The sequence below is a fragment of the Anopheles cruzii genome, chromosome 2 (genome assembly GCF_943734635.1).
Source record: "Anopheles cruzii chromosome 2, idAnoCruzAS_RS32_06, whole genome shotgun sequence".
NCBI classification, from domain to species: Eukaryota; Metazoa; Arthropoda; class Insecta; order Diptera; family Culicidae; genus Anopheles; species Anopheles cruzii.
Genome location: NC_069144.1, coordinates 50,082,383 through 50,106,124, shown reverse-complemented (window position 1 = coordinate 50,106,124; position 23,742 = coordinate 50,082,383). Strand labels below are relative to the sequence as shown.

The following is a 23,742-nucleotide window of genomic DNA, read 5'->3' as shown; positions in this document are numbered from 1 at the left end:
TTTCCGGTCCTCCGAAAAGGGTGAAGTGTGCTGCCATACTGACTTCCGTTCCGTAAACCCGTGATGAATGATAATGAATACAAATTCGCTATTTTTATTGAGTTGTGAGCGATGCCGCGACAGAAACGGGGAGCGCAAAGTGCCAATTTCGTCCACTTTGGAAACATTTTCACTGCTGCCTCATGGGTCTCTGGAGTGGAATTTGGCTTCGGGCGTGTTTGTTGTTTTTTTTTTTTCATTGGTTTAAGGTTTCCATTCGTCGCTGCACAAGGGTCATAGAAAACGAAGTAAGTAGGGCACATCAAAATCGGAGGCAAGGCTGAAGGTCCACGACGTAACCAGTGGGGCTCCATGGGGTCCGGCGGGACCCTAAATGTAACGTTGGGCAGGTTGCAAACCACAGCACTGCATTCCGCCGGCGGAAAGATCGTCCTTATCAGGTCGTTGCAGAGGGACAGTGATGAAATTTTAATAAACACCTTTGCGGCCACCAGACCCAACACTCGTCAGGTGTGGAAATGTTGAGAGGTTCACCGGGGCAAACAGTGTCAAACGTCGGCAAACAAGGTTCGGAATCACGACGAAATCTCTGAGTGTCAGTAAACCGGACGCCGGGCGACCAGCATTTAAGGTGTGGGTCGTTTTGGTCCTTTTTCCGTTTGTTTGAGTTCACAGTTCGTTTTCAGACTGGACGTTGAAGCAATCGTTCCCATCGGAACCGGCAGCAGTAAGGATGAAGTTTTCGGCGAAGGTCATTATTTAAAAATTAATTCCATCCGCAGCGTACCACAGAGTGCCACCGTGATGACCGCCATGACGGTGTCGAGGGCTTTCACAAATCGTGTCGTGTCAGCAAAGCGTGGACGCGTTTTCAGATGATGACACCGGTGTAGCACAGCATTGTAAGTGTGCTGGGTACTTACCTCGAATTTCCGCTTCAGAATGGGGCCGGCCTGGCCGATGTACACCGTCGAGGCGGTGTCAAACACTAACTTACGTGGTTCCTTCTTGACCGACACGACACCGGTCTCGAGACACCCGTAGTAGAAGACTACCTGGTCAGGCAGCACCTTGAAGATCATCTTCATCCAGCTGCGACCGTACGGCACTTGGAAGGAGGCCAACGGTTGGCTGGTGCGTTCCTTTTTGGCGTCGGTGTAGTAGAGTGTCGCGTTCCACTGGTCACCGGCGGCGGTGGGCTCGAGCAGCAAACCGAGCTGAACAACGGTGTCGAGCGAGTTGACCACACTGAACACCCACCCCCCGGAGCTAGACTGCGGTCTGACGGTAGCGATGATGGTGAAGTCCTGCAGGTGATCCGAGAGGATGAGCTTGTACGTTGATTTGATGTCCGCCTCGCTGTTGACGCCAAACGCCGGAAACCCGTCCAGTCCATCGACGAACTTGACCCCGTTCTGCAGCGGTATCTGGATCGCTTCCATCAGATCGCGTTCGGCGAGCGCATCTGCGGGACGTAGGAGAAAGCGTAGTTCAGCAAATGGAACCAGTTTTTTCGGTTTCCCAAACGACATTCAAAACGGAACCTAGAGGCATTGCTTGGCGGATTGCATACTTGTTGGCGCCATCAGTGTAAGGTGAAACATTTCAAACTCAATTTCAAACACCGTTATTTTCAATGTGGTTAAAATTAATAACTAAAATCAATTACAATTGAAAACATTTTCAATTCGTTTGGAATTTGCTTCATTTTCAAGACACTTAAAGAGGTTGGTCGAATCTTCGTCTTTCTTTAACGAGTCCAGAATTCGTGTTTTTTGGCGAATTTTATTTGAAACAGATCCAATAACTGTGTCAGCAAAGCTGGTTGGGGAATTCATTGGAAGATTCCTAGAATGGGGGTTCAAAAGTAAGAGAAGGCTCACCACCATTGCATGTAGCGATGACTGAAAATACTACCTACACACATAAGCAACTTCAGAAAAGTAGATAATTCACACAATTTAAATATTTACTTAGAATGTTTTCCCCAGCCTCGCTTCCTGCATATCATAGGTCAAAAGTTCAAGTCACCCCAAAAGAATTTGCTTCACTGAATTCTAAACGCCATCATCCGACTAATGTCCAATGTCTACATATTCTTCAGGTAACTAAATATGATGGAATAACCATTGGTTCAGATCAACCAGCGAGGCAAAAGCCCTGTCGAGACTATACATGCTCAATATATTATCATTAAACCGTAGCACTCGTATCTTGTCGGAACCACCGGAAGATGAGTACGCTAAGCCTGGTTTATGGGCCGACATCAGGTAGCCGACAAGTCTACCGCAGATTTGCAGGCCGGCTCGGGCTGGCCGGTCTGCCATGCTGCCATCAAATAGCTGTCAGCTTCCTCGTACCGCCAGGCGAATCCGATCAGTCATTACGATAAGCCTGCGAAGAGCATTAGAGGCTGCTGGGCCACCACCAGGAGCCGCCAGGAGACTGACCGGGACTGAGTCACAGCCAGCCACACTTACCTCTGATGCCTTGGCCGCCAAATATGTTCAGCTCCGATGAGGTCACCCGGTGTCCGATGCAAATCAACGTCAAGATCGCTCCCAGCAGCCGCCTGAAAGATTGAATGAAGAAGAGGAGATCAGAGTGTGTGAGACGTCATTATACCGGAATTGGATGTGAATTTAAATCAAGCTTCGGATGCTCGGATAGAGAAGACGACGCCGGACGGCCATCACAGGCTCTTCGTCACACATCGTTCGCTGTAATCAGCCACACGGACAGCTATGCTCGTCGAAGGCCATAATCGGTGGAAGTCGTAACTAGATACGAGATGATTTTAGCCCCAATTCATTTTCATGTTCGACGTCGAGTGCACTTTCTCTGGAAGTTACGGAAAATTCCTATGCAAACGGCTTCTTCATATCAACCGAATGTTGTTTGTGAGAAAGTTCAATAAAAGCATGGCAATAAAGTGTCGTAAAGCATACAGACACCATGCGTACCCTCGTGTATGGGACCTTCGCGGTCCAACTTATCAACAGCAGACGGGTGGTCTTGTTGCTCTTTGTGACTCCCCTTGAAAGATTTATTGGTTGCTATCGTAGCTAGGTAATAGAAACGGGTGGCAGAAGTCAACATCAACCTGTGCTGTGCGGCTCTACGCACCTCCCGGGATGTCCCACGAGTCCCGCTTCGATAGCCATACGCACTTTGACGGTTTATATGATTTTACAGAAATTGCGAGCCGCTAAAGTTCGGGTGCGATAAAAAAAGTCAAGCTGTACTCGTCAAACGGACGAATCTTTGTCACGTGGAGCGTGACTTTATGACCACCGCGATCCGGCGTTTGGCCCAGTCCGGTACGCCTCCTGGCTGTGCAGCAACATCGGGTTGCCATTTTTCAGCCGGCCGAGAGGCGGCACATCGTAAAATCTGATCAATCATGCAACCGGTGACAGCTGATGAATTTTCACAGTACGCAGTGTCGACCGTTGGCGCCAAACTGCTGGCGCCAAATGTGGCGTGGAACATGGATTTTTTTATTCGCCCTCGTAACCAGATGACCTTTGCCGGGGGCTGGAAGTGGGATGAAAACATTCCCGAACTCGGCCCGGCGGAGCTCGGCTTCTTTTGGGCCCGACAAAGTACTCGGAAACCGGCAACGGATGGTGCCTGCCGCGGCCGCGGTGTGGAGAATGTTGTCATTAAAAGAATAAAAAAGCGACGTGTGAAGCGATCTTGCAAATGACGTCGTTCAAGTTTTCACAACTCGCATTTCCCATTCCCGCCCATCCGTCCCGCGCCAAACGAGTGCGAATGGATGGAAAAAGCAGCGCCAGACACGCGCTGCAAGATGGATTGTAGACGTCAGGTTTGGAAATAAATTGTATCTATTTCAATTCGTCACCGACGATGGTGGGAGTAAACGTGTAAGCTCACTTTGGCACGTGGAATAAATTAAACGTTTGGAACTTTTGGAAGTGACCCAATTTTGCGAAAGTTGGTTCAATTCTATTGCCAGCTACAGTTTTCACAGTTCATGGAGCCAATGCAAGCTAATTCTGATTGGCGTTGTGAACCAACAAATGCACATTTTGCAACTGACTTTTACTTATCCTCACTCATTTATTTCGTAAATCATCCTCGCATCCTCGGGTCCTCGCTCGGCAGGGCCACAATTGGTGGCCGTAATTAATTACAAAACTATTGTCGAGCGATGTGCCCTCGTCGTCGCTGGAGGCGGCAAGAGTTTCGATTTGTTGCAGATGTTACGTCTTGCCGGGATTGCGGACACCAAAAGATCCCTCGTTGGCCAGAGTCCCGGTCTCATGGTGGCCTTTTTCCGGGATCACGCGAGCAAGAGAGAGAGAGAGAATCCTAACGAGACCGTGAACCACAGAACCGTGGTCATCCATTTTCGGTACCAGAAAGGAAAGGGTTTGTCTTGAGCAACCCAACGCCTAACCCCGTTTCACGGCCGCGCCAAGTGCTGTTGATCGGCGCGAACCCAGACCCTTTCTTCGCCCGGAACGGCTGCTAAGTAGAATCGGGAATGGATGAGTTTAATTACTTATTGCTACACCCGCCTTGGCCTCTCCGTTTTCTTTGCGGTTTAGTCGTTCAACGCGACGTCTTCCAGCACAGGAACCCGGGGGACCTGAGAGTGGAGAAAGAAAGCTCCATTTTCTTACGAGCCACTTGTTGCTTGTAGTATCGTGGAGTTGTTTGTCCGTTTTGTTGTTGTTAATGTTTGTAGTGTGATGGTTATTTTCAAGAAGCCAAGCAAAACATAAACATTGGCTGGATGAATAATCACCAAGCCCCCGCGAAGCATCTTATCGCTTTCCCTTTTTCTTGTGAACCTTTTTGATTCCACTTTTCTTATCATCGCCCGAAAACCGAGAGGCTTATCATGTTTCAAAAGTAAATCAAAAACAGATTTTTCCTCGCTCCGGATCGATTGCAGCGCACTGGGTTTGATGTTTGATCAAGTTGTGAGTGAGAGGCCGAAGGAAAATGAGTTTCCCTCCCGACGCGCGCGCTCCCCGAAAACCAATTGGCCCGCGACGGTGCCCCAAAGTTTGTCCGCCATGGTCCGGAAGTGATTTTCAGAAAAGGTTCCTACACTCTTTTTCTCTTTCTCTCTCTCTCTCGGTCGGAAACTCATTACCGGGCGTCTTTCATTGCGGCCACCCAGCAGTGACATCAGCAGGTCGGCCAGTTTTCCGTTTTCCGGTCCACCGTTTTATGTTCAATTCGTGTTTCCCGGCGCTATTTATTTGCATAAACTTGGCGATACATCTCGGCCATCGGGTTTGCTGGCGTTTTTCGGCCTTTCCCATCGTTCTATCTCGGGTCTGTGTTTATTTTTCTCCGGAGACGGAACCGTCAACAGTTGTCCGTCAGCCAGTCCGTTGGCGGTTGTTCTCGGTTAGTTCGGAGAAAATGAGAAGTTTATCGTCAACTGTCATAAATTCGAGTACACGGATCACCGGACCGTTCTCCGGTTGTTAATGGGCGCAATAAGAAGAAGGCATAAAATTGGATCATAATTAGGACTGAAGGAGGATTACACGGGGCCGTTCGCCCGGGGGAAGGGACGGCGAACAAATTAATCAGCGTCAGCGATCTTTATTTTTTACAGTTGCTGATCAAACCCAATGCGAAACATTGCCAAAGTGTTGACCGTTGTGTAATTCTAAAGAAGGAAATAACTTTCTTTACAAACTAACGATTTGAAATAACATCTTTTTTTAACATACAAGTTTGTTGGACATTTTAATTATCTAATCATAAAATGTAATGAACTATCTTATAGAAATTTTCGCAGCTTTCATTTAACATTAAACAAAATGCTATAACAGATAAAAGGAATTGATGTTTGTCAAACACTAATGCCACCCGAAATTTGATTTCATTGCACAAAATTATTGTTGAATTATATTTATAGGTAACGTATAAATTATTCCACCATGCATTTGGAAGAATGTTTTAACTACGATCATTTTCCGGCACGTTCAAAATTGTGTGCGTTAGCGTGATTTCATTCAGAAACTTTGCACCGCAGCGAATGTTTATTAGCATAAACTCCAATTATGCCGAACGTTTCTATGAACTCGCAAATTTCGGTAGCTTAAAGTCAAACATTTCTTCTTCATTCCCAGGCGCGTTGAAGCTTCAGCCCAAAAGGCCAAAAGCGCGTTTTCTGAGAGCAGCAAATTTGTCGGCTTAATTCTTTCGTGCCGAAACGCAAACGGAGTATTTTTTACCCAACAAAAGTACTTCCGCTTGATTAATCATTCAGCTCTCGTTATTAGCTGGCATCCGGTCGCATCATCTGCCTAGAAGACCAGAATGAAATTCTAAAGATAAGCCAAAAGATGCGTAAGATCTAAGCTGAAGTCGAGTAAAAGTAAATTCGATAGACAAAAAAGGTGTGCTCTGGCAGTTATTATCGGCTTTTCCCCTTTTCGCGTTTGATAATCTACGACAATTGAATTGAACAGAAATTCGACACTTAATTCTACGCTCACCAATTCCCGTTTTGATTGCCGATTCACCAATATTCGCCACGTGCTTCAATCCAGTTAAATTTCAATACTCGAGAATTGGAATTCTCGATGCACCACTTCGAATGTGCAAGCGGCCAACCACACTAATCGGTTGTGTGTTTTTGCGATGCATTTATCCTCGGCACCGGTATTTTGTTCCATCTTTCTGTGCGTTGTAAAAAACAAAACAGTGCCGCGAACGTGCCACGCGCGAGACAAGCCTATCGTCTAAATGTTTTGCTCGATCGGCATGCTGCCGATAATGGGTTTATGCATCAGCATCGGACGGAGCCTCAACGTGCCACGCACCCAAAAAGCACCGTAGTCGGCATAGCGCCCGACGTACAGGTGGCCGCACCGAACACAATAAGGCAACGGCAAATGCCGAAAGGAGGCGAAAAAAACAACGCGCAATGCAACCGAGCCTTTGAGCTGAGAACAACCAAAAACTGTGGTGCCTATGCAAATTGCTCGGCAGCATATCTATGCGCGCGCGCTCCATGAAATTTCGACGGCTTAGTTCGCCCCGAGGGAGCGCGGCCATTGCCGGGCACTCGCTCGCGGTCGACGATCAGGCTCAGCATTGTGGGCCGTTGTTCCAAAACTGAAGAAGCAAATGAAACCATGTTGAATCCACCTAGCGAGCCCAACCCGTTGCGTGAATAATTGAATATTTATTGATTTTTCTTCCGGCACGAAACTGCTGCACCTGGCAGGCGATGAATCGATAGTCATAAATGGAGTGAGCGTCAAGCAAAAACCAAATCTCAAGCTTCTTGCAAATCGCCAAAAAAGGTAAGCCACGGCGCTGCCTTTACTTAGGCGTTCGCTGTACCGGCACAGTCCCTCCAGCAGCTATGCAATTGCCGTGAAGTTTCAGAACCACGAACCGGTGAGAGGCCTCCATGTCCGTTATGGGCTTCAAAGTTCAGCGCCCAGGGCTTAGTGAGGCGAAAAAGCGATTTGCTGAGCCTGTCGTTCGCGGTATGGGGTCCTTGAGAAGATAAATACTGGCCGGGATTAGCGTGCAAGTAATAACGCACCTTGAGCAGTTCTGAGAAATAAGGCGATGGAAACAAAACAAAGCATTACTCACAGCACGCGTACGCCACTGTATGCTACCGGCCGCCATCACAAGGACCTGGTTTTCGTGGCAGAGCCGTTTGGGCCCGGGAATGATTTTCCATCCCTTGAAAGCCACAAAGGATTAACATTGAGCGGAAAATGTGAAAATAAATTTTTACCACACGGGGCTAAGAAAATAAATTAGAGAGAAGGGAAAATTGATGGAACATCGTCGCAATTCGAAACTCAAACTCAAAGGCGTGCACTCGCCTCAACAATGAGGCGGGAAAAACACACATTAGCCGATCGAACCGCGTACGCGTTTTCAAGGCTTACCGTGGGCCAAAACAGCATTAAAAAAATGGCACACAACAAAAACGTCGGTCTCGCTGGCGGGAAATCCCTTTACTTCACCGATTAGATAAACTTCCCGTCGGGCGAGTTTTCCATTTTTTACGCTTATCTCACGGTCCCCACACGAAGGCTAACGAGAAAATTATTGCGAAAAGGATTATTTCCTCGTTGCTGGCGGCCACAAGGAATACCACCCATCCCACCCGATGCCGAAAGTTCTGTTGCCCGCGGCCAACAACAAGAGTGGCAATGGTGGCTGAATTTGGGATAGGATTTTAGCGGCGGTTTGGAAGCGTAAATAAATATTTGGTGGCAAAAATGGAAACAGGATGGAAAATGTTGACACCAAGGAAGTTTATTTCTTTTTGAACAGTGTTAGTATCGCCCAAGGCGAATGCAACAGGCGAATTGTGAATGCAGGAAGTTGGATTAAATTTAGAATAAAATTTACTTAGCAAATTTGATAAATTGATGGTCTTCTTGGTCCACTTGTTGTATTGTGCGTTGAACAAGCACTGCCATTATTTTGGTTGTTTTTCTAACGATATGATAAATAAATACAATTGCATATTTGTTCGCTCACCCCGGAGAAACAACAGCGAGCGGAGCATAAATAGTCAACTTTAAACAATTATCATTGCTCTTTCAACCTTATGCTTTTCTTCAGCATTCTCAGCTCCGCTTCTTAACAGTCCCTTTTGCATCGCCCGGGCAAAAACGAATGTTTAAAGACACTCGAAAACAAATCCTCCTCCAGTCGGGACGAGAGTTAATGGGTCATTTGAAGCGAGCACGGATCTCACACAATTGCACTTGTGCAGGTTCTTCACTTCATCTCATAAATCATATTTTATCTGTCCCCTCAGTGCCCGCCTTCTGAAATGGCGAATTTATGTATCTCGCCAGAGTTTTCAAACGCTTCCTGGACACTTCTTGTTGCTCGTGTTGAATGACTTTTATGGGGCTTGCTTTTGGGCACACCACGCCGTCTCGCAGTCGAGTGGCGATCGTTCAAGTTTACAGACCTTCCCGTATCTTCTTCAATTGCTTGGTACTAGTTTTCCCCGCACAGAGCGCGTCTTGAGGTCGTTAGAGCAAGTAGAAGCTGAAAGTCAATAGGCAATCCATGAGCACTTCTAGCCATCTTGTCACATTCCCTCTTCAATCGGGCACTACGGCAGGCTGCATGTAAATCTCGCCCACAACCCATTGAGCGAGTTTTTGCGCATCTCTGAAGACGAGCCGCTATTATGGTTCGGTGTGGGTTCGCCTAGCCCCGCCGGAAAGATAATGTTAGAGCCCAAAGGCTCGTTGACCAACTTTTGCGCCGACAACTCAGGTCGTGCAATGAAATATTTACTCTACCAATTGCCTGGAAGCGTGCAAAGGTGACTGATGATGATCGCACCTACTTAAGGTCTTCTCAACTCCACCGGCCACGCTACCCGGCGGCTCGACTGCAGTGGAATGGGTTGGTTGACAGTCTTGCTTTAATCCCCACCCAGGGAGGGAAGGAAGGCAGGAGAGCGACGCATCGCCACAGGTGGTCACAGTTGCGCTTCATGTTTGGACAGAAAAAAGCAAATTTCGAACGAATGTTTACGAAAGCTAAACACAATACACTGTCGCCGTCGGTTTGTCTTCTGGAAAATGAAAGCATTGTCGGGCCTATGAGCTAACGCATGTGAATTCAACGGTACGAGTGTTTTTGAGTTACATTTGAGTGACTTTAAAATACAACACCACGGCATAATGTGTACAAAAATCATGTAAGACTAATGAAACAGATGTTTGTGAGCAAAAGTGCAAAAAAGTTATGATAACTATCATTATATTGTATCACTGCATTTCGTCAAGTTAAGCTTTATTATTATCTATGATGAAAATCCGGATTTGTGGACAAATTAATTCGGTAACACTGAAAATGAATTTTGGGCGAAGTTTTAAATCTCACCGAAGAAAAGGTAAAGGTAACAATGTTCTGATAAAGCATCAAATTAGCGCTCCGGTTTAATTATTAATGTATAATCGGATTGCAACATCGAAAACAGTGTTGCTGTATTGACTTAATAATTAACACGAATCAACAAATCCGCGAAAAGAGCTTTTGCGGACCGTTATGGTACAACCATAATCTCTCATAAATCCGTTCCTGTTCCGCTCGTCTGCAGAAAGATTACCCATGAAAGCCACCGATAGCTCACGCCGAAAAGGAGTTATGCGGGCAAACATTGATCCGAAAATGTGTCAACGTGTTGTCGCGAGCTCTTCCGTTCACAAACCGTTGCTGTCCGGAATATGTCGCTTTCGTTCTATCAATCGCTCACTCCTGTTTGTTCGTTGTCATCCAGAGGGAGGTTTAAAGCACATTCTATACAAGCCTTCGTGTGGCATCCCGTGTGACTGATCCGCGATTGACTGATAGACGAACCGTTGCGAGCCGTTGCCCTGAAACTGCACCGCGAAACAGGCGAAACATCAGACAGATATCAGTGTCAACATCAGCGTCAATGATCAATCATTGATGATTTGAAATGTAGTATCTTCGCGAGACGTCCAAAGACTCTGAGAGCCGTTTCGTTCATTCGTTTAGTGAGCCGGTAAAGTTTGGCGGCTTTCTAATTTAGGTTTGGTTGCAAATGTTACAGACTGTGGAATTAGTGTACGTTGATGTATAGATTAGTTACGATAACTGTACTTTAGTTGCAAACGACAAGCATAAGGATGAAGTGGAGTAAAATGATTAATATCTGTAGTACATAGTAATTTTGTTAAATAGAGAATATTTTTTTGGAACTATTAACTTAAATTTGATTCACTCGGTACGATAATAATACCAATAATACTATGATTTCGTAGTGTTTGCGGAACAAGTTCTTCAAATGAGCGAAAGGGGAAAGTTTGTGTGTAAATATTGTTTAACCTGAAGACTTTTTAAAGGGTAATACGAGTGAAAATAACAGGGTGTTCTTAATAGAAAGACATCCTACATGAATTTGGATCCATCGCAGCAGCAAAAAAACAACATCGAGAAACAAACAAATATACGGCAATTTCTTGTTTTGGTTTCGATCGTTGTGCAATTCATTTCCTTCGCCCAAAAGCCTCCACGCGAATGTCAACTGAAGTGCTTAGCAAATTCGTCAAAACACCGAATCGGTGCTAATTGACGAATGAACTTTGGCGTCAACCTTTCCTGATGTATGTTCAACCCTGCTTCAGTTGGTCTTTCGATTACGCCGAACGCCGTCCAATCGTGGGTTGTCGTATCATTTACAATTAGCCCATTTACATTAGCCTCTTATGTGCTTTTTTTAGAAAAGTTCATACCAACTCAATGACCGTTCAGGCGAATTAAACAAAAACAAGACGTTCAACATGGACCATTTGCTTCTGTAGGAGGTAACGATGTTTGAATTTCATTATCCTTGATCTGCCTTGGTCACGGTGCCGTTATTGGCAAACGACATTCATTACCTATTTTTTTGTACAGGATACTAAAATAAAAATCAAATCTTTGCCCAATTCCATTTCAATAATAATGCTTTTCGTGAACTAACGTCGAGCTATAGCGAAAATCAAATTCGTTCCTCCTTTTTAGTTGCTAGTTTTTAATCATTGCTAAGGCCTTACGATGTGGCTTGTGGTTGGGTGCGGGTCTAGCGATTGCATCACTGCCCGTGGAGAATGCAAAGCGTGTTCCGTTGGATGTTTTATGACCATCACACACGGCACGTCATCGTTCATTCGTTACGCTACCACCCCGAGACACCGGTGTCTAATGGACGATGAGTCACGGTGTCTCCTTCGAATGGTCGTAAATTGGTGACTTTATTCTAACCGGCTCTCGATTGGTGTCGAACGACGAGTGGCCTCCGAACGAGGCCGAGTTCGATAGTGATCGCACCACGGCGCCTCAGCGAATTAGGACTTTAAAGGCTATACGGCTATTTTACTGGGGACTTGGTATTAACGAATTACAGGTTGAAGTTATTTTTATTACACCGGAATGGTAGTCAATCCAGCTCCGGTCTAGCCGGTAATGCCTTGACAATTCTCGTGAGCCACAAGACCTTGGGCTCATTTTACTTTCCATCTGTAAGCTCATTATCGTGCTACATCTTTTCCGTTCGTCGTTCAGCGATCTCGTCTGAGCAACTTTAGTGGGCCACTTTCTTGTGCCCTAATCCACTGGCGTTTAACCAATAAAGTAAGCAAAACGCAAAACCGCTGCTCATCCAGACGGCCCCATCTGAAAGTTCATTTCCACGTCTGCATGTCTTAATTCCATCGCTGCACAAGTCTTGTCCTCGGCAAACACGTACGAGCCCGGATAATCTGCGCGCCAAACCATAAATCATCCGCCGAAAAGGTGAGCGCGTGTCGCGCGCCAAAAGCTGTTGACAGAACGATCCTGCCGAAACAATGGAGCGTTCCGGGGCTCGGCTAATGATGAGAGGCTTAATAAGGCACAGAGACGCTCCCGACAGGACGTGCGGGTGCGCGTGCGGGCGGTCGACCCTGCGAACAGGCTTTGGTGTGTTCATTGCACGATTCGAGTTTTGGTTTTTGGGATGAAAGTACGACCCCGAGGATCGAGAGGGTACCGACCACCACCGTCCGGAAAGAGGCACATGACAGGCAGATCATATGCCAGAGCGCAATAATGAACCGCCGGCGAAAGTATATCATTATTATCGTTTATGATTGTTTATGTTTTGCGGGCGCACACAAGCCAGCGACACCTTCCGCCGAGCAAACAGCTCGCCAGCATTAAGAGGAAGTGCGTCAGCAGTAATTTGTCATCCCGTATGTTCGCGTGGTCGGACCGAGCGCGGCGACCGGACTAATGATGGTATTTATATCGTCTCCGGACACAACTCCGACCAATCTTCGGGACGCAAACCAATGCGTTGGGGTCGAGTTTCGAGGATACGGTGACACGGAAATTTGTCAGCATTTGCACCGTTTCTCATATTTTATGCCTTGTTTCCGGTGAGGTGGGTTCGGGTCTGCCCCGCAGGAATTGGGATTCGTTTTTTCGTCAACAGTCTGTGTCGCTAAATAGGATCACGATTTGTGGGCTTTACACTAAACGCTTGCGCTTCGCACAAACATTAGCGTAAAGGCGCGGATTAAAAGACTGAGGCGGTGAGCATAATGGTCGCTAAATGGTGCTCAACTCCTAGGGTGATGAATTTTCCGGCGAAAGCCGGTATTAGCTAGACGCCTTATGGTGCTTTTATTGAAGGCGCTGACGATAATCAGGCACTGGGAGCAACATTAAATTTCGATAGATTAAGTGCTTCCAAATGACTGTAGCTCACGAGAAGGAAGAAAGATAATGGAATGACTTACTTGGGAGGAAAAGCAACCTTCATCAGAACGCTCTATTAAAATTTGTGTTTTTTTTCTTACATGAATGCGTGATAATGAAACCCAATATTGAGACGAATATTGAAAATCAACCTTGGTCTGTTGATCCGTAATATTGGAGAAAGCAAACAACGTTTACGGCAACATAAAGGCCTTTGCGTTGATTGTTAACGGAAATAGCTTTACTGCTTTACTTACTGTGATTAATTGGATAATGTCGCAATTATTGCCACGTTAAATAAATGGGCGCACATGAACAAGATGCTAGAAACATAGAATAATCTATCGACCGAAACAATTCACCCTGAATAATCTGGTCGTTTAACAATTTGGTACACATCCCTGTTTGTGATATTTCGAATGATAACCCCTACTCGTTGAATGTGATCGTTGATTTTTTACGGCAATCGACATTATCTAAGAACCCAAACACAGTACTACCGTACCGAATGGTGGGCAGAATAGGCGAATGTATAATTTATAACGACGATTCGAACTGGCTTGCTTCCATTTGTCTAAATCCATTACCGATTTGCGTGTTTTTGTTTTGGTCTGCTATAATCTTATACGGGAATTGAAGGAAAACATGAGTCGAAGCATCGGCGTACGGAAAGGCAGCTTCGCATCTTGCAGCTTCCGTTTAGTGGATGTATGGATGCTGGGCGCCTTTGCTCGGTCCTGATAAGAATCCCTCGCCCGAGTTGCAGTAAGCAAGAAATTTGCGAATGTTATCACATTCGCGTGTGAATGGCAAACCCATCAGTGCGATCGGTTTGCGGTTCATGCGTTCGGCAGCCCGACAGCGGGCCGGTACTAATTATTAGCCTGTCGAGCTTGAAGCCGATAATGAAGCCGTCGTTTGGCGGTTTTTGTGGCTTTCGGTGGTCCCCAACTACTCGCCGGCAGATATGTAATTGGCCAGGGGAAACAAACTCACTTATGTTGCTCAGTGGTGAAATGTGACAGCTGAACGAATCGGTAATTTCCGACCAACGCTCATTATCCCGTTCGACGAAAAAAATCCTGTTCCGTCACACATTAGTTACATGCGTTGGGAATTAAATATCGCTTTGATCACACACGTACCTCCTGGGGACGGGGGCCACAATCAATTGCGCATCAATCACAAGTCCCCCGTAAAGCCAACCCCAAACAGCGTAACCAGTGGATTAATGTCTCGATGCCCTTTCTACGTCCTTTCGGCCTGCCTGCCTGATGCAACGCCGAAAGTGCATCCAAAGTGCAGAGAACAAAACGAGGGGCACAATGAAAGATCGCACTTGATCATGAAATTGATTTTCGAACGCCACGGCAAAAGCCATTCTCACGAGCCTATTGTTTCTGTTCGCGCGTTAGGTTGCGCTTTGTTGCAAAATGTTGCATTCGCAATAGTCTCTCACGGTCGACGGTCGATTGATTGTTTTTGTTTTGGGAGGTAATTCTCCATTGACGAGCAGTGTGTGTCAACCTTCGGTTGATGTTAATCGACTGCGAGGTGCGAGCGCCGGAATTATTGAGTGAGTTCGTGATGAAAATTTGTTTAACTGATTGAGGCATGTTGCAATCCGTCTGTGTGCGCTGCGCACCCGTGCCACGTGCTGATCCTGTCCGGCGGTCACCACGCCAAGCAAGACACATTCGTGACTCATCGCAAATTTCAGTGATTTGCATTAATAACAACCCGGTTTCGATGCGCCGTTTGGTGCGGTGCCCGGTACCGCGTGATTTGTGGCTCGGGCGAACAAAAAAAATGGGACGCAAGCTCATGATGTTTGTTTTTTGTTGTGCCAAATGAATTAATGAATGACCGCACCGGAAGCTTCTTTCTTTAATTGGGAAACAGCTTTCAAGCTAGTGGAGCATCCACAGTTCAGTTTCCAACGTTTTCATTATGTCGAGAAAAATTCAAGATTTATCATAAAAATGTTCAACTGAAAAAAAAATATTTTAGGACAAGAATTGATATTTTTCAACAACTAGCCAACAACAGCATACACAAAATAAGCACTAGGAAACATCTATTTATGGCCTATGCTATATTTATATGATTTATTATCAATCTAGTACAACAACAACAACAAGCCGAGGAAGTATTCATTTAATTTTATTCGTACAAGTCTTTGGTGGAATCTGTGATGTTAAATTTCCTTCGAAATAAGTTGCCGTGAGCGCTTGCGCGTTTTGAATGCATTCCGCACATCACACGCAATAAAACCGGTTCTCCGTGGGCGGTGCAATTCTTCGCACTTTCTTAATTGTATGCCATCATTTTGAGCCTTTCATTGACGACCCTTGGCCGCCTTCAAACGCCTGACTGACTTGCGAAAGTGATTTCTTCAACGCCCAAAGTGAACCCCGGTAAAAATCATTAGCAAACTGCAAGTTGTAAACAAAAAAGGAGTCGCTTCTCGGTAGCGATGGCTATATCTGCTGCGGATGGCGTGCACTGCCCATAGCCGAGGCTCGAGGATCATCAATCATCCCATGTTTTGCTGCGCCAAGTGTTGATCGCGTTAATGTCTGGGCATGTCCGTGCGTCCTCCGATGTGATGGAGTGAAATGGTGCTTCTTATTTGAACTCGTTTCCAAGTATAAGCTGCCCAGTGCCCAGTGGTTTGTTATGTCGAACAAAACCGAAAGCCCAACGAAGTTGTTTTGAGTGGAATTTTCGATCCCTCAAAGAGACCTCCCTATGCGGCGTCGAGACTTCAAAGACGATGTCGATGCAACAGGGCGATCAAGCGACGCGTCGAGGCGTCCGGAAAGTGGACGCATTAGATAAATCACTCCCTCGGCGAAAGAAGTGAAGTGCAACAAATCACGGCACGCTACAGCCGGCATCCTAATTGCCGCTATATTTGCCACTGGCGACACCTCACGAGCGGCATGGACCGGCTGTCAAGAGCTCGAAAGCCGTCCCGGAGCGAGCCTGGACGCCTTGAGACTCCGAAACGATCAAGCCAAACGCCAAAATGCACAGCAGGTTTAGGCCGGCTCGTGTGTTGCAAATTTTTTATTGGGCCTCTGCTCCGTGGGCCAACTGGACATGCGAAACGGACATGATTGAGCCGGGGAGGAGAAAACGGAATGAAGATTTATCACGACCCTCCCGAGGTTGGCCCACAATCTGACGTTTGGGACCATCTTCTCTCGTGTTGCTGGACTCGTGTACTCTGGGCCCGGAGATGTGGTGTTACTTAAATGTTTATGGCCGCCAAAATCGGAACAGTTTAATCGTTTTACTGCACAAACACCCCATTCTGGACCGGCCAAAGTATTGTCCATAAATAGGTTTCAGTCCGTGTTGCCGTTGATGGCTTTTGGAATTCCGAAGTGATCCCAACGAAATGATTTGCGAGGTTAATTACGCAAAAGGAAGTTCAATCGATTCGGTATCAAAATAAATAAGGTTACCGTATTTGTACGTTGTTATCGTATTTGTAATTAAAATAATATTTTTTAAGATTATTAAACATTATTTTTGGTCTACTAGTATACTCAGGCAAGTCGTTTGAAACTAAGGCAAATTTGTTACATTCGTGGGATATTTTCTCTAACCAAGCCTTCGAGTTCCTTCGAGCTGAATTAGATGGCTTGTTGAGTTGTACTTAATTTAAAAACGCTCCGAATGTGTAAAAACATGTATGCATATGCTCCAAAACATAAATCACATTTATGCACACGATCCAAAGGAACCCTTTTCCCGACACGATCCCAAGGAACATAATTGGAAACAAGGTGAAGTATCCGCCACATCCGCTCTTTCGTTCGCAAACACCGATCGATCACGTGCCGTGTCGTTTTGCGTAACAACTTCCTACTTTCGCCGAAAACAAGGGATACAATATTTTAGGAAGGAAACATAGGACAACACATGTCGTCGCCGACGGTACAGAGGAAATGCTCGCTCACGAGAAGGTAAACAATGGACACAATAAATTGGATTCCTTTTCCACCTCAACGCCAGTGTGTGTACTCTCGAGAAAATCGAAAATCAAAAAGGTGTAGTGTCCCACATGCTACCAGCAAGGCGAACGGCCCTCCCGGGATGATGGACCGCTACCGATCGATTAAGGAGCGCTTCTCGAAAGTCCTGTTATTTTTCGGTGGAACCGATTATCGGATCCCGCCGGTCGCACTCCGGTGTGTAAATATTATGAGTTCATAAATCAACGCGGGACACGCGTGAAGCGAAACCGTGGAGCAACTCCCGAAATTGAGACATCCCTCCGGGGAGTGATTATTTATTTCGATTTGCACCGTGTCACCCGTGTGACGGGCGGGATTTTTTGCTGTTGAGATTTATTTTCCCCTTTTCCCCGAAGCGAGCGACCAAAACGGCGGCACCGCAAAAAGGCAAGCCTTGGTTGCACTTGGTGCCGTTGACAAAGTGCACTCAATATATTCGAGCCCCAGCGATCGCCGGCGAGAGTTTGCCACGGGCCCCTATCATGTTGCTGCTCACAAAAGAAAACAGAAAGAACGAAACAGAACGAGGTGGCCCGTCATGTTTGATCTGCTGAAATGGAGCATGTTTCGTTAATGAGCGGACAGCATAATGGGGGCTGGGTGCGCTTGTCGCAAGCGCAAACAGAGACCGCAACATGCTCAGTGCATCGTTTTTCAGGCACGCTCGCGAGTCTGAAGCGAGCTGCCGTTGCCGGAGCTGCACCTCAAAGTAAACAGCGATCGATCGTCACTTTGGCGCTTCACGGAAGCTGCACGACGGGAACGAAACCGGACACTTTACCTAGTTTCTTTGACAAACCCGATGCTCGCTTTCCGGGCCATTCATTTTGGCGTAAACTAGCTCCGATGTTGCTCACCGTTGCTGCAGGCGAAATCTGGTTATGCTCCACCCGAGCGGGTAGGAACCCCCTTAGGGGTTCGGGATCTTCACAGAGCCGATGATTAATTATGGCGAATCACTCATTCCCGGGCGGATGATAATGAAAGCGGTGCGCACATGGTCGCGATAATTAATTCCTCGATCAGCTTTCGCATGATATTCGGCCGGAGGTTTCGGCACACATGGAAGATACTCCGCACGAGCTGCAGCATGCTCGTTCGAACATTATTTACTCTCCTCCAGTTGGGTAGTCGAATTAATTCAAATAGGGCGTCGTGGGAGTCACAGGCAAATTTTTGCACATGTTTTCGATTGTTCATTTTCGATTCCGCTTATCCGGCTTCTGGTGAACTTTCGGATCATTAAGAAATGGGGTGACGGAGTTTTATTTGCCAGGGAAATGACAAAGTACGCATCCATTACATTTTGTATTGATTCTAGCGAGTGCATTTGTGATGCTTTTTATGACATTTTAGAAAAAAAATAACATAATAACCACTCGTTGTGGGTGTTGCGCAACATAAATTGTGAAAGAAACACGACCAGAATGGTACGGCGCTCGTAAAGCATCCGGAAGGCTGTCCGGGGTTGCCGGAACAATGGCGAAGATGGCCGAAAAGCGGAACGGTTTGCGATGCTGCTCGAGCCTCGTGCTTCACAAGGTTTAGCGGCCACGCGGAAACCCGTTTCTCGAGCGGGGAGTCCACGAGCAATAAATATTATGCTTCACCCTTGTTCCGGGCCCATATTTGCACTTAATCACATGGCACCGAAAAAACGTGTTTTTTTTCAAAGGATGGATTAATAACGAAACTGTCACAAATACCACGTCAAGCCGGATCGTTCACGGGAGAGCCCAACATTTTTATGACCACTTTATTCATTCGATCGAACTTAATTTACTTGGATTCGGAACCTAGTCCAGCACGATCGCGGATCGAATATGGCGGAAGCCGGAATATGTATATGCTGTGCACAACTGGCATGTGCTGAGAGGCCATTGTCGGATGAAGTAATCAACGGGCTTATTATCATTCCGCCTTCGGGGTCAGTTGGACTGCGTGTGGCGCGCTCTGTAAAATTCAATTTGTTGAAATCGAGAACCAAACCCCAGCACCAACGGAAAGCGACTTCGTTCGAGCGATTTAGAACCGCTTCCGAGGCAACGGTTCTGGTTTCCAGCTTCTCGTTCTAATCAATCGAGAGCAACTGCATTCCGTGGCGGAACCGCACGCAGATATGGGAGCTTGTAGCCGGGAGATAACAGAGCAGCAGCAAATCGAACAAGCTTTCCCGAACGCAAATCCAATTGCGGTGGTCTGTAAAACACGGAATTCCTCGTAAAACCGGCAGAGTGGGTTACACATAAGACCTCGGAACATTCGCGGGGCCACTCTGGACGCGGCGGGCTACGTGTGGAAATAAATAGAAAGAATAAGCACGGAGAGCATAAAAACATATGCGACGGATGGTTGGTGTCGGCATTTGGCATTCATGGCGCACGGCTGTCGCCATCGTCGTCGTCAACGTCTTCGCTCGCGGTACGGCCGCTTCGCCCCAATGCTGGCGGTTGTTGGAGGCACTTTTATTTATGAGATTTCATTTTCATCCGTGCATTCGAAATGTGTTATTTCTTCTTTTGTTTACTGTTCTCGGTTTGCGCGGGCTCGGGCTGACTCGCCGCCGTTAGGCCGTAATTTCGTGGGATTGCCTTTCTGGCTTTCGTGGCAGATGGATCCCGGAGCTTCGAGAGATGGATCCGAAGCAGTGAATCGCGGCTTTGCTTGATGGCACATTGCATAGACCGCGGCCTAGCGACCGAGCATAGCCTGCAGAACCTGAAGCCTGGAGGGCACAGTGCAATTTGATTGAGTGTTCGTTGGGTTGCGTTTTGGAAACATTAAAATCCGAGTGCAGAAGTTAATGGAATGGTTTTGACTTGGTTTGCTGTGAAGGACTCTCTTGGCCGATTACGTTGATCGAGAAACATCGCAACGTCGTCAGACAGATCAGGTGCAGCGAAAAAGAGAACGAAAGTTATCTGGAGCGCCAGTGCGAAAGTAAAATGAATTGTTATTTGCTGCACTCTCATAAAGGGTGTTAAGGGCTTAACGGATTGAGAACCCGGAAAAAGGCTTTTCTTGTCGAAGAAGATTGTTAATGCAATGATTCCTTCAAAGCCAAGCGATTATTTGCCAAAAGAGATAGAAAGGAAGTTCATAAATTTTACTCGTAATCGTATTGAAAGAAGGATTATTTTCTGATGAAAATTGACGAGTTTCTATCCTATGAAAACCTTTTTAATTTAATAAACTTCCAAAAGTTAGCCGTAAAAAAACAATAATTCTTTTCATTAACTCTAATAGATTTATCAAATTCATCAAATTTCTCAAAAAACTGGATTGAACTTGATAAAATCAAATATGATCTTTAAATTTCAACTTACAGCTGAACCCAGTCTTCCTCTTCTTCAGTCTCATGCTCAGTCATCCTCTTCAGTAGCATACAAATGTTACCCTCAACCCCGACGAAAATGTTACTAAAGGAGCACAGTGTGTGGTTTGACAAATCATATTAATCCAGCTTTTGGTCCAACGACTGTCCTCCCAGCTATCAAACATTTAACATGTTGTGGTGCGTTGCATACTGAGCCAACGAGCTCTGTTCAATGAGATCATCACGCCAACAGTGGCATACAAACTCGCAACATGATAACCTCACCGCCCAAGATGCGTTGAAATCAAGCTCCAATTTGTGAATGAAAGGCAGCAACAATCCACTTCTTCTGGCAAGCGTCCAGACCCGCGCGAGGTTATCGATGTGCGGTAGGAGTGCGTCAGACCGCAATGTCGATCCTCGCAGCGTCCTAAACGACGTGTGACTAGTAGCGTATGTGAGTAGAGCGCCGGAGATTAGCACAGCTCGTCTGCTACTTTGTAGAGCTGGTCACTTATCTCGCGCTAAACGTTAGAATTGGCGATGAACGAGAGAGCGGCCTAGTAATACATGGTCGGCCGTTAGTCATCTGCGTGCAACCGACGGGAAGTTGTCCGAGTCGCTTGGCGCCCGGTGAATGTGGCAAGACACTGGGACGCCTTCTTGAATTTATTACTGCGCCGTGCATTCCAGCGCAATGGAGCGATGGGTCCGTGAGTGAGTCGTCGATTGTCGGAAAGCGCGTGAAGTTGGCAAATGAGCTCGGCATAAGTTTATTTTGATCTTATGATCGCACGGACCGGGGACACTTCTTCAGCCAGGCGTCAACCTGTTGCTAATAAGTTACGAGAGTGGCGGGGGATTAGCGAAAGTGTTCCACCATTTTTAATGCCACCACTTGACCGAAGTGGCTGAAGTATAATTTTAACGTCCACCTTTTCAGCGTCGACGCAGTGAGCAGACTGAGAGCTTCCTCTCGTGCCTCGTTGCATGATGATGACAATTAGTCAAATGTTTGTTTCACGGTTTATTACACGTGTTGGAGGCCTGGGGCCAACTGGGCAAACCATCTAACCATCTGGGCTGTGCGGGGTTTTAATTAGAAAACCATTTCTCAAGACGGTGCACTTCAATCACGCATGAAAGTGAAACGACGATGTCGGCTTCCTCGCGAGACAGAAGCATAATTTATTATCCAATAAAACATTCGAGCGATGTCCGACTGGCCATCCGATCACCGTGTGTGGGGGGGTCCCATTCACGAGGCGAGTCGTGGCGGTGGACAGCCGTTTGCATCGGCCAACGGGTTTACCGTCGGTGAGCAACGGTTAACGGTAGTGTCGAGGCTTGCGCGGACTCTTGGCCCAGGTGTACGTTTCCTCCGGGGTCCGGTGTCATCAGATAGTGCCCCACCGGCGGTAGATGCTGCCGTATTAGCGAATTCGGAATATGCTAGTGTTTCGAATGTGTTCGTGCTTTGACAATAGTGTAAAAAAACGGACGCAGGAACCCACGCCTTCGATTTTATGTCACAGTTTGGCCGGCAACTCTGTTTGTCGTTTTTTTAATGTTCTTATCGAGTTTGATTTGAAATGAGAAATTAAATAAGATTGGAAAACAAGATTGGAATGCTTTATGCCTCGCCGACTGCTAAGATTTCTTATCAAAATCTAGTTTGTGATTCAGCTTTTGCTATTGAGTTTAAATTTATTCGATTAAATACTTGTCCTGAACTTTATTATTCCGGGAATCGAACTACACTTTGATTCGATGCGATTGAATAGTCAAAAAACAGAGCTCTGATGTTTCAACATTGAAAACATTGAATAATTTATCTCATTCATCATTTAATACTTTCCTTTACAAAGTTAAACAATAAAAAAAATCATCTGAGCATAGACAGATGTAAAGAAATGACATTGGAGAACACCAGGAGCACTACAGTTATGTGAAGCATTTTTTCCAAAGAGTTTTTTTTTTGTTAAAATGCTTCCAAGAAGAGATGTATTCGTAGGATTACTAATACCAACAACTTTGAGACTGTGTTAATTTTAGCAAGACGATTATGATCCGTGTCACGGTGACGGTCACGAAGCCGAAGATAAGAAATCTGCTTTATGGTAATGCGACACGGGAAACATTTGGAGAAGTTCTGTGAGGGTGGGCGATTCAATGGACCAAAAGTGTGTGTGGAACTCGTGTGCCCCGACGTAGAGCGCCCAAAACGAGGGTCAATGTTAGACGATGTTATCTCTGGGCGAACATTTTAGACACACACATGAGTGATGCTGCCATCTATGTAAGACCTTTTTGACACTCTGCCAAGTTCGAAATGATTTCCCCCGTGTGGTGTCTGTCCAGCTGATAGGCACCGTTCGTTGGGGCCACATTGTTTTTAAATGTTTTTTTTCCTATCCTGCCTTTCAGAAGGCCCGCCGAGAAGCTACGATGGATGCAGTAAAAAAGCACTTTGTTGAATCAGAATGTTGTTTCCGCGTAATTTTTTAAAAGTCTAATAGTCATAAATGTATTAACACATAACTTTAAACAGCTAAAAGTATCATAATGCAGTACGGATTATGTCTCTATAGAGCTGGAGGCATTCGACACGGAAAAGGGTATCAGGAAGGACAGAACCTGGTTCTGGGAGGAATGAGGTTATTAGTAATGAAGCGTAACTGGAAATATAGAAACATAATCTCAATGTTGACCTATTAACCCTTCCTCTTGGTTGGACAAGCCAGCTGTTAAAGTCAAGTGAGGCCAACCCCATAAGTCAGATTTATGGCGCTAAGTAAAGGTTCCCGACGTCTAGTCTAATCTCGTTACAATCCGAAAGTAGCCCTCCCAGCATTACGCGCTACTTGAGTCACATTTTTGGTTCGAAAAGTTTGCCGAGGATTAGCGAGCTCAAGTTTATTGGGGCTGACCGCGGCACCAGCATCGACCGAGATGTCCCAAAAGTTGTTCCCGAGACGTTGTCATTCAGGGGTCATTCTGCTTGATTACATGGTTTTGGGAGCGAGAATTGGGTGTGTTCCACCAGTTGACATGCGCCACTGTTGCCGGGTTCGGGTTGATAAGAACGTAAATGATCGGCTCGCTAAATGAGGCATGAAACGATCGTCCGGATCCGGTGTTTCGCCACAC

General features: G+C 46.2%; 1 protein-coding gene across 1 annotated transcript; it reads right to left on the bottom strand.

Annotated features, from left to right (window-relative positions):
• Positions 1–235: 235 nt before the first annotated feature.
• Positions 236–20,646, bottom strand: LOC128266891 (uncharacterized). The gene is made up of 4 exons (XM_053003680.1): positions 20,603–20,646; positions 2,481–2,572; positions 924–1,465; positions 236–262 (listed from the first exon to the last, which is right to left on the bottom strand). Exons 1-4 carry the CDS (start codon positions 20,644–20,646, stop codon positions 236–238), a joined length of 705 nt encoding a protein of 234 aa, XP_052859640.1.
• Positions 20,647–23,742: the final 3,096 nt, after the last annotated feature.